The sequence below is a fragment of the Anopheles gambiae genome, chromosome X (genome assembly GCF_943734735.2).
Source record: "Anopheles gambiae chromosome X, idAnoGambNW_F1_1, whole genome shotgun sequence".
Taxonomy (NCBI): domain Eukaryota; kingdom Metazoa; phylum Arthropoda; class Insecta; order Diptera; family Culicidae; genus Anopheles; species Anopheles gambiae.
Window position 1 is genome coordinate 23,846,035 of NC_064600.1, and position 12,269 is coordinate 23,858,303.

Here is a 12,269-nt window from a genome sequence, read left to right on the forward strand (position 1 = left end):
AACAACACAAATGATCTCCGAAAGATTCGTTTGGCCTTCCATGCGCAAAGATTGCAAACATTTCGTCACACACTGTTTAGCATCCCAAAAAACTAAAATCATATGTCACAATCACACTCCGCATAAATCATATAAACGTACCAGATCACAGATTTTATCACGTCCATATCGACTTAATAGGCCCATTACCACCATCAGAAGGGAATCTTTATGGTCTAACAATGATAGACATATTCACTCGTTGGCCCGAAGCAATTCCACTTCCTAACATGACTGCAGAAACCGTAACAAAAGCGTTTGTAAATCATTGGGTATCGAGATTCGGAGTGCCACCGAAAGTTACAACAGATCAAGGCAGACAATTCGAGTCTGAGCTCTTTAAACAAATATTTGTAACACTGGGCATAGATCACTTACGAACGACCTACACCTTATCATCCGCAAGCTAATGGTCAGATCGAACGAGTACACCGACAGTTTAAATCCGCAATAATGTGCCACGACCGTACACGATGGACTGAGGTATTACCAATCGTATTATTGGGTCTACGGCCAACAATAAAAAAAGATATCGGCGCAACTGTAGCAGAGCTTACGTACGGAACAACGCTTCGTTTACCCGGAGAGTTTTTTGATACTAGTAAATCTCACGTAAACACGACTCCGGAATACGTTGACAAGCTCAAAAAAATAATGAGCCATGTAAAAGCAACACAAACTCAACAGCACAACAAATACCAACCATACGTTCAAACAGAGTTCAGAGAGCAATCGTGCACGCATGTGTGGCTTCGTATTGATGTCGTTAGACCGACACTAGCACCTCCGTACGACGGACCCTTTAGGATCATTAGTAAAAAAGAGAAAACGTTCGTCATATGCGTTAGAGGTCGAAACGTCGATGTATCGATAGATCGTGTAAAGGCAGCACACATAGACGCACAGGAACAACCAATCGCTCAAGAAGATCCTCTCTCGGAAACAAACACGACAGGGCATGATAAAAAAACGTACACTACACGATTCGGCCGTTCGATCACAATACCGCAGCGCTATTAATTTTTAAAGGGGGAAGTGATGTAGGGAACTACCCGCTGCGCAAAGCGACGGAAGAAATCATGGCGTTCTGAGAATTTTATCATGCCTTCCCCGCTGCGCAAAGCGACGGAAGAAATCATGGCGTTCTGAGAATTTTATCATGCCTTCCTTTTCTCTCCAACGGCAAATTTGTCGAGCAGCTCGTCGAGCTGCCCGTCCCTGGCTCCGCTTCATACCCCTCGCCTGAGCGCGCTGTCGAAGGTTTGAATGTGTTGGTGCGTCAGACGGCCAATCGCTGTCAGCCGTCGTCCGTGCTTTTTCCCTCCATAGCGCTATCTCTTTCTCGCGTGTGGTCAATGCTCGCGAGCTGTTGTGGCGCCTAAAAATGCCGTTAATAAACATTGCGGCGATGAAGTTGCATTTTCACAAATCAAACCAAAAAATCGCATTGAGTTCAATTGCTGCAATGTAAAAATGACTAAGGAATCGCTAGTTTACGCTGGAGGGATTGCTGTGCAACGCGCTGAGCCCTAATTCGCATTGACACGATCAGCCCGGCGCTGATTTTCATCAACTTTCCGTTCCGCCAGCACCTAGAACGCAGGCTGGAAAGTTCACTGGCAGTCCCTGGGGCCTGCCATCGATCTGAACGTGTTAAGCATTAAACATAACTTTTTTTTGCTTTTGCTTTTGCTAAGCTTTTGCTTTCGTATGTTGTAGATTACACAGATATGCTGTGCCGTCTGCGCAAGGGTATGAGCGTGCGTGTGTGTGCACAACTGTCGCCAAATGTGTTTTTTTCCGGAATGTTATGATCCATCGGTCAAAGAAAGGAAAGTGTTGATGAAAGGCGGAAACACGAATTGATGACCGGGAGGAGCGGGTACTGAGACACAGCTGTTGGAAGATTGAACAGTATACTTAAATTGCCGACGGATGGAGGGGGGGGGGGATGTTGGCCATGGGACCCCTACGATCATCGGTCACAGGCCCTAAAATTGTAGTCGCCATGGTGGGAGGGGAGGTGCAAATGGTTCTCCAGGTACGGAGCCCCAACGACCATCTTTCCGGGGGCCCTTGTCGCTAATACTCTGTCCAATTGTAGACATACGGCATACTACAGACTAGAGATCTTCGGTGACCGCCTAGTCCGCCTACCGTTAGGTCCGCCGCTGGTTCATGACGGTGTTATTTTTTATCGTGGAGGTGCATCCTTCCCCCTGCCTGCTGCGTATGCACCGGGCAGGAGACAGTGTGGCAGTATGCAAGTTGCACACTGGATAGGAACGGGCCCGCGGTACCGCCATCAATCCGCAAGTTGCCCACGGCACCGCCATCATTCCGTGCATCTGCATGCCCGTCGTGGGTTCTAACCGCGTATGAACCTCCGCCGTAGCAAGGGGTTAGTCACCGGCTCCGGCTACGTGGTACTCAAGTCCTGAAAAGGCCGGCATGATCGCGTTGGCTATTACGCCAATAATAATAATAACAAGAAGAAGAAGAACTTAGCATAGCAGTCCACACTCGGGGAAGGTTTTTGTTTTGACTTTGTTGCTGCCGGGCTACCGCTGTGACGCAACAAATGCACGGAATGAACTCGATCAAAACATGAACCTACCGATCCGAACCCATTCCAAGGCATTGCCGGTCAATCGGCGTCATGATAACTACTACTAACCAACAAGCCACCAGATTCTGGACGGACATGTGCAGCACCATACGCGCACCGTAATAAACAAATCCAGAATCCTCTTTCGTATGGATTCAATTCAAAATGTTGTTTCCACTTGCGTCCGCTAGCTGAATTAGAAATAAATGTGCAACATATCACACGCACGATTGCTTAGATCGTGTGTCTTTTTAATACCCCCAACAGCAGAGCCGATCGCAAAGATGCCAATGCCAATGGTTGTGTTGTCTCTCAGGTAGCGAGATCGAAAATGCGTGGTATTTTGTAGCCGCAGCGGCTGAAAATCTACGCATCAGAATCAAATAGTTTTGGGGTTTCCAAACGCACACACACACACAAACACACAAACACGCGCGCGCAAACTCACACACACACACACACACACACACACACACACACACACTAGCGCCGGGTGGGGTGGGGAATCGCGACATGATAGAGTGAACGATCACTTTCCCCGCGCTGTGTGTGTGCGTGTGTGTGACGAGACCCGAAAACGCGAGACAGATTTCGGTACATTAAAAAAAATATTATATTGCCACTATACACTGTGCTACATGATGCTTAGAAGGTCGTGGAAGCATCAAACATGTTCAAATAAAAAAATATTAGATTAGTGTTAGACGTTCTCCTACGCTTGTTTTAAATAGGCTTCGTCACCCTCAACTGGCAGGGGCATCGAATGGTCTCATCAGCAGCGGCACGAAATAAAATAAACCATCAATACACCGATAACACTTTAAATCCCAAACCAACCCAACCAGCTTCTCCCACAGCGTCTCAAGGTCACACACAAATTAATAAATGCTAACATCCACCAATAACAATACACAACCGCAATGCACATATGAGTATCAACGCATACACCGCAACAGCCAATCAGCTGGCGGCGGAAGGCACGGGCTGAAGCGCAAGTAAGGCAAGGCAGGGTGAGGGAGGGAGAAGAAGCGGACGAAAAAATGGGCGCCAATTTTTAAAAAAAATTTTGACCGTTTTTTTTTTGCGTGGAGGGTGGGGGGGTGGTCTAGTGGGGGGGGGGGGGGGTGCGTGCTTGTACGACTTCGGGGGTGCGTGCTCGCGAGCGCGCTTTCGTGGGTGCGTGCTGGCGTGCGCGCTTTCATGCTCGCGGGCGCGCGTACATGCGTGTGTGTGTGCGTGCGTGCGTGCTGGCGTGCGCGCGTTCATGCAGGTGTGCGTGTGTGTGTGTGTGTGTGTGTGTGTGTGTGTGTGTGTGTGTGTGTGTGTGTGTGTGTGTGTGTGTGTGTGTGTGTGTGTGTGTGTGTGTGTGCGAGTTTGCGCGCGCGTATTTGTGTGTGAGTTTGCGCGCGCGTGTTTGTGTGTTTGTGTGTGTGTGTGCGTTTGGAAACCACAAAACTATTTGATTCTGATGCGTACATTTTCATCCGCTGCGGCTACAAAATACCACGCATTTTTTATCTCGCTACCTGAGAGACAACACAACCATTGGCATTGGCATCTTTGCGATCGGCTCTGCTGTTGGGGGTATTAAAAAGACACACGATCTAAGCAAACATGCGTGTGATTTGTTGCACATTTATTTCTAATTCAGCTAGCGGACGCAAGTGGAAACAACATTTTGAATTGAATCCATACAACAGAGGATTCTGGATTTGTTTGTTACGGTGCGCGTATGGTGCTGCACCTGTCCGTCCAGAATCTGGTGGCTTGTTGGTTAGTAGTCGTTATCATGACGCCGATTGCCGGCAGTCCTTCCCCGAGTGTGGACTGCTATGTTAAATTCTTCTTCTCATTATTATTATTATTATTATTATTATTATTATTATTATTATTATTATTATTATTATTATTATTATTGTCATTATGGCCTACGCGATCATACCGGCCTTTTCAGGACTTGAGTACCACGTAGCCGGATAGTCAGCTCTTGCTACGGCGGACGGTTCATACGCGGTTAGAACCCACGCCGGGCATGCAGATGTGAGTAATGAGGTGCCGCGGGATCGCTCCTATCCAGTGGGCAACTTGCATACTGCCACACTGTCTCCTGCTCGATGCATACGCTGCAGGCAGGGGGAAGGATGCACTCTACAGTAAAAAAACACCGTCATGAACCAGCGGCGGATCTACCGTTAGGCGGACTAGGCGGTCGAAGAAGATCTCCCGAGAAGGCCCCCCCCCCATCCCCCGCCGGTAATATAAGTATACTGTTCTATTTCCCAACAGCTGTGTGCCAGTACCCCCTCCTCCCTGTCATCAGTTACCATTTAGAGGCGCCTCAACTCGTCATTCCGCCTAGGGACCCCGATTCCCCTAATCCGCCACTATCATGCACACCTTCCTTTCTTTGACCGATGGATCATAACATTCCGGAAGAAATTACATTTGGCGACAGTTGTGCACACACACGCACGCTCATACCCTTGCGCAGACGGCACAGCATATCTGTGTAATCTACAACATACGAAAGCAAAAGCTTAGCAAAAGCAAAAGCAAAAAAAAGTTATGTTTAATGCTTAACACGTTCATATCGATGGCAGGCCCCAAGGACTGCCAGTGAACTTTCCAGCCTGCGTTCTAGGTGCTGGTGGAACGGAAAGTTGATGAAAATCAGCGCCGGGCTGAATGTGTTAATGCGAATTAGGGTTCTGCGCGTTGCACAGCAAACCCTCAAGCTTTAGCTAGCTTTTCCTTAGTCATTTTTATATTGCAGCAATTGAACTTATTGCGCTTTTTTGGATTGATTTGTGAAAATGCAACTTCATCGCCGCAATGTTTATTAACGGCATTTTTAGGCGCCACAACAGCTCGCGAGCATTGACCACACGCGAGAAAGAGATAGCGCTATGGTGGGAAAAAGCACGGACGACGGCTGACAGCGATTGGCCGTCTGACGCACCAACACATTCAAACCATCGACAGCGCGCTCAGGCGAGGGGTACGAGGCGGAGCCAGGGACGGGTAGCTCGACGAGCTGCTTGACAAATTTGCCGTTGGAGGGAAAAAGATGGCATGACGAAATTCTCAGAACTCCATAATTTCTTGCGTCGCTTTGCGCAGCGGGTAGTGAACAGGTAGCGTGTAACATTCTATATAAGCTCAATGAAAGCTCAAAGCTCAAGCGTTACTTAGCGAGTGCTCGAACCACAGTATAACGCTGTGGGTTCTGTATTCGGATGTAAACAAAAACACACACACTTTTTTAAAATTTCGATGCACATTGTCCAGTACAACGATAAAATGTATTTTATTTAACTATTATTCAATACTTACATGCCCCAATATATGGTTTTACACGTTTATATACGATTTCAACCATCACTTTGGATGGTATCAACTGATGCCGAAGGCGTTGTTGTCTCTGCGTCAGGCACATGTATTGTTGCCGCTTCTAATGCTCGGGTCGTTTTTTCGTTAGCAGTAGCACAACGATTAAACGCACTAATTGTACCACTTGCAAAGCGATACAAATAAAGTAAAACACATAATACACCGTACAACACACTTTTTAACAACACTTGCACATAAAAACCACTTGTCGATGCGGTGATCCAATGTCCTGTTTGCAGTGGAAAAATAACAATGAAAGATTAGAATGCTTTCAAATATGACATTATTTTATAATACTTTCCTTTCCATGCTATTTTGTGGTGTATGGCAACGTTGGTTTGCTTGAAGATACACAACGACCGGTGTGTTGGTCCAGTTGAGAATGTGCCGATCACGATCACAGCCGGCTTTAGTGATTGTTGTAGAACCTGTAACAAAGATCAATATTATTAAATCTGCATTATTTTTACAATTCATTGTGATTTCATGAAAAAGTAAAGTGAAAAAGTAAAGTAAAAGTGAAAAAGTAAAACATTTTATCTTACCGGCGTCGTATTTCGTCGGCATACACACACACACACAGCTGCTCGATCATACTCGGACGAATGTTGCCAAATTTCGGGATGAAATGATGTTTTTCCTGTGGAATAATGTGTTCAAACATTAAAAGATAGTTTGTTTACTGAAATATGCACAGCACACTTACCTTTTCCCGAGTTTTCACATAAAATTTTACGATTATTCTGCACACAATCTTTACGTGCGGTTGTCCGTGTTTGTTTACGTTTCTGACTTGACAGATATGCGAGCTGTCATGTGACGAACAAGGATAATGTATTTAGAAGGTTTATTTTTATCGCTTTTGCTGGGCGACATTGTGGGGGACATCTGTCACTCTCTGCATACAAATTTCATTACCCCGCACCAGCCCTCACCGATTTTTATACAGGAGCCCCTGGAAGAGATATGTCAAGTCTCTGAACAACTTCACCTTGTCATTTATAACACCTTGGTGACGAAGTCAAATACAGGTGTCCCCCGAGATACGACTGTATTTGGGACCGAAAAAATGTCCCAAAGCAAGGCGTAAGTCGAAAAAGACGTATGCCGAATATCTATGAATATAAAGTTTATAACCGAACTTGAAGAGTTGGAATCTATGATATCGTGTATTTTATTTAAAATCATGTTCAATAATGTAATAATTATATTTTAAAAGCCGTATAAAACATAGATATTCAATAAAGGGTAGTTGTGGAATCTTTGGAAATGTGTGTATAACGGTTATCAGCCCAGAAATTCAAAAAAATACATAAATTTCTTGTCAATGACAACTATTAACTGTCAAAATCAAAATCGTCGTATCTGCAAAAGGTCGTAACTCGAGGGGGTCGTAACTCGGGGGACGCCTGTACATTCAAACCTCGCCAATTGCAAGTCTGCTTTTTCAATTGAATACAAAAAATCCGAGTTGTTCACATAAATATGAGAAAAAGTCAGTTTATCCACATTGTATAAAATAACAAACATGACAAAATACGCAGACATTAGCCGTGTTACAAAATGTTTTTCTAATAAACAAAATCTATCTTTTTTTTGTAGACATATTTCATTTCATTTCATTTCATTTCATTTCATTTCATTTATTTCATACAATATCCGCCATCAAGGCTAAATATAATAGACTTAAAACTAATTTAATACTAACAAATAAACAAAATAATTCATGAAAAACTAAGCCTAACTAACCTAGTCTTGACCTAGCAAAAAAGAAAAGAAAAAAAACAAGAGTAGAGCGTAGAGACTATCATAAACTTAACAAAAAACAAAAAAAAAGAGAGTAATAGAAAACTAAGGAGAATAATTAAAGGGAATTAGAAGAAAAACTACGGTTACGGAAAGAGTTAAGAGAGGAGTCGAAATCAAAGAGATAGTAAAAGTGGTTAAACAACCTGAAACAGGACAGAAGAGGGTCATTGAAAGTATAAAGAGTATGACGTGTTTCAATTGACAGAGGATCACGTGGACGAAGAGAACGAGAGGGAACATACAGCAAGATGGACGAGAGTAAATCAGGAGCATCAGTAGCAGAAAGTAATAAGCCACCAATAAAACAAGCCTGAAACACTTGGCGGCGGAAGCTTAAGGAGTGAAGATTGAATAACTGCAATCGCGTTTCATAGGGAGGTAGTGAGGCAGCACCGAACAAACGACGAAAGGCAATCCTGGTAAAGAGGCGCTGAATGCTTTCAATTCTCGAACAGCCATCAATAGTGGGAGGATTCCAGATGATACTTGCATATTCAAGAATAGGCCTTACCAAAGCACAATAAAGGATTTTTAGGATGCTTTGATCTCTAAAAATAGAGGTAAAACGTAAGATAAACCCAAGGGTTCGATTTGCTTTTAGTAGCACCTCATCAAGCTGCAGTTTAAAGTTAAGACGACAGTCAAGTATAATACCAAGGTCACGGATGGACATAACACGAGAGAGGGAAGCGCTAGAGAGAGTATAGTTAAATAAAATAGGAGAAAGAGAGTGAGAGAAAGAAATAACAGAACATTTTTCGGGACACAGGCGAAGTAAATTGGATGAACACCAATGAGCAAATGCATTGAGGTAATGCTGAAGTCTCAGACAATCAGAAGAAGAAGACACAGGTAAAAAGATTTTGATATCATCCGCATAAAGGAGATGACCATCAGGAGGTAAAACATTACAAACATCATTGATGAACAAAGAAAACAGAAGTGGACTTAGCACACAACCCTGAGGGACACCTGACGTACAAAAAAACTCCTCAGATAAGTACGACCCGGTTTTAACCCTGCATGATCGATTACTTAAATATAAGGACAGCCAGCTAATAATGCCATCACCAAAACCAAGTTTAGACAATTTAGCTAATAATAAAGAGTGAGGTAAACTATCAAAAGCAGCATGAAAGTCGGTGTATATTGCATCAAGTTGGGTACCGGCCTCAAAAGATCTAAAAATATTGGAAATAAAAGACATGAGATTAGTTGAAGTAGACCTACCAGGCATAAACCCATGCAGTTTAGGGCTAATAGCTGAACTACAACTATGAAGTATGGTTGGAAGGATACATAGCTCAAAAGTTTTGGCTGTGGCGCAAGTTTGGGTTATCCCACGATAATTAGAAACAATGCTACGGCATCCCTTTTTGTGTACCGGAAAAAGCCAACAGGATTTCCAAAGAGCAGGAAAAACCCCAAGAGAAAGTGAAAGGTTGAAAATTTTAGCAAGGTGTGGAGCAAGCACGTCCTTACAGTTTATTAAAACTGAGGAATGCCATCTGGACCAGGAGTAAAAGAACGTTTCAACCCAAATAACACCTGTGCAACTGTTTCAGAGCTATACGAAATATCGGAGAGATTAATTAAGTTCTCTGGCGTGTAGAGTAGCCCACCCTCAATAAGGTTAGGGTCACTAACCGGTGGCTCAAACATTTGGGAAAAATGTGCAGAGAATAGCTCACAGATCTCAACAGGCGTAGAGGCAGTTCGAGAATCAAGTACCATTTCATTAGGTAACGTATTGCACCCTCTTCGAATCCTAACAAATTGCCAGAAGGATGCTGGATCAGAACGGAAACGCGATTGCAGTTTACTCGAATAGGCCTCAAAACGAGCCCTGTTGTATAGTCGATGCGCAGAGGCAGCGTACTTAAATAAACGAAAGTTGAAAGCAGATCGGTTCAGACGATACCTCCTAAGATATTTCATTCTATCCTTTTTCAGGTTGCGAAGAGTACGATTGGACCAGGGAGGATTAGGAAGGGAACGAAAAATAGGTGTACATGAAAGGAGTGCAGAGGTTAACAAAGCATTAAACGATTGGACAGCCTCGTCGACCGATGTACATTGATAAAAAAAAAGACCAGTCGGAACGAGATAGAATTGAATTAAGTTTACGATAGTCTGTGAGCCGAAAATTATAACGAACTCTCAATGAATTAGGAGCAGAAGGTAATACATTCATAACCCTACTAGCCCTAAATAAAGAAGACGGTAACGCAATTTCTAGAGCAGGATGATGGGCATCCTGGGGCAGGAGCAGTGACGAAGCAGGATACACAGAACAACAAGCAGCTGCAGCAGAGTTGGAGAGCACCAGGTCCAAATAATGATTTAAATGGTTATGCACCCCGTTCAGCTGATAGAGTTCATGCAGGTTTAACATATCCAAAAAGCAGGAACTGGATGTATTCGAAGAAATATGTGGCACATAATGTCTTATAGCTGAAGATGAATCTGGCCTTACTGCGGTAGAAAGCGACCACTCTAACGCAGGTTGATTGAAGTCACCCAGAAGGATAAGATGATCATTCGGTTTCATTTGCATGTATGCATCACTGATGAAAGCAGAAAGGGATTCCAAAGAGTTGCGGTCGCTGCTCAAATACGGTGGCACATAAACAATCCCCACATAAAGACGAAACTTAGAAAAAGAAACACGTATACATAAAGCTTCAAGCGTGGGTTGATTAATGTTAAGTGCCACAGAAGGATATCGAACGGAACATGCAAGTAGCACACCACCCCCACGCGAACGTTCGTTGTTTAACCTGCTTCGATCACAGCGGTATATGTTGTAGGCATCACTATCAAGGACCATGTTGGATGGAATCGATTCATTTAACCAGGTTTCAGTAAGGGCAAGCATTTCAAACCCTGATTCATTCGCAGAAAGGCGCAATTCATTGTATTTGGTGCGAAGGCCTCGAACATTTTGGTAATATTAATCGAAAGGGACTATTAATTAGGAGCTATCCGTTTGGCAAACGGGCTGATCTGTGGTGAGCGGTTCGTGTTGCTGAGATTGTTATGTGATTGAAACCCCACCCCCGGTGATAACTGAGGTGGTGTGGGAGGAAACTCCAGTTGAATAGCCTCTAGGATCTCGGTCATCTGGGATGGTGATAGAATCCCGCGCTGTGGGGATGGCGATCGATGTTCCAAAAAATGATCCGGATGAGCGGTGGTTTTTGGCGCAGCTGAAGAGCAATTTGCACTGCTTGAACGATGCGAAGTAAACTCAGAAGGGTCAAATCGGGCCCTTTCATGTATACGTTGCTTTGGTAGGCCGCGATCAACAAACTCACGAACAGTAAGTGAAACTGGCCAAATAGCAGATTGAAGCGCCAAATCCTCAAGTGATTTAGGAATACTCACTTTGAACGATATAAAGGACATCAAATCAAGGTTCGCACCCTTTTTCGTGAGACGGGAAACATCTTACGGTCCAGTTCGTTGATGGTTTGCATCAGAGTGGACTATACCAGCTTAACTTCAATACTAACTCATCGGGGCGAATACATGACCTAATTTACGCAATTTGGCCAGCTGCATCTACATGTTCTTCAATACGTGTCTGTGAATATCCCCTTACTACTATCGACGAACACCACCCTCCGCTTGACTTTGATTTGGACAACGTAGCCCCAGTTACGATCGCTACAGCCATTGATGCTGATAAAAGGCTGAATTATGCTCGTGTTGACCTTCCAAAATTGGAGCGATTGATTTTATCTTTTGACAATTATTTTAACTGTTCGGATTTTAACCATTGACGATGCCACAGAGGCTTTTTGTGAGTTCATGAGATCTGCTATATGTGAATGCACTCCTGTTAAAATTCCTCGTCGTGGACCACCATGGGCTGATCGCACACTAAATGCATTAAAAAAAGAAAAAAGAAAAGCCTATTCTGATCAACGAGCAGAACGAAACAGCACGTCACATCTTTACTACAACAGAGTTCATTCTCTCTTTCGCCGATATAATAGATCCTGTCACCGAAGTTATTTGCAACAAACTGCACGTTCCCTCTGCAAGTACCCTAGGCGCTTTTGGAGTTATATGGACAAAAAACGAAAATCTGCTGGGCTACCAAGCATTATACGTTTTGACGGTGAAAGTGCCTGTTCCCTGCCAGAAATGTGTAAATTGTTTGCCTTGCGTTTCAAGAACAACTTCGCTTCTCAAACTACTGGTCCAGAAGATGTGGCCGATACTCTCTCTAACACACCTGTTGGTGCACTGCTCCCTATGCTACCAGTCATCACTGACGATACGATCACCTCTGCCATCAAACGTGTCAAATCCTCTTATACCCCTGGCCCACAAGGTATACCGGCCGTTATCCTAAAGTGGGGTGCTTCTGCGCCTGCTCCCTCGCTGATGAAGATTTTTAAGGAGTCCCTGAGAT

The 12,269-nt window shown here is 44.0% G+C and overlaps 1 protein-coding gene across 1 annotated transcript in view; it reads right to left on the minus strand.

The window, feature by feature from the left end:
- Positions 1 to 5,804: 5,804 nt before the first annotated feature.
- LOC11176127 (uncharacterized) overlaps positions 5,805 to 12,269 on the minus strand; it is a 39,924-nt gene continuing 33,459 nt past the window's right edge. Inside the window, exons 2-4 of the mRNA XM_061644955.1 lie at positions 6,744 to 6,846; positions 6,583 to 6,677; positions 5,805 to 6,465 (exon numbers count right to left, since the gene is read on the minus strand). Coding sequence (XP_061500939.1) covers positions 6,447 to 6,465; positions 6,583 to 6,677; positions 6,744 to 6,846 — 217 coding nt within the window. The 3' untranslated portion in view covers positions 5,805 to 6,446. The remainder of the gene's footprint in view (positions 6,466 to 6,582; positions 6,678 to 6,743; positions 6,847 to 12,269) is intronic.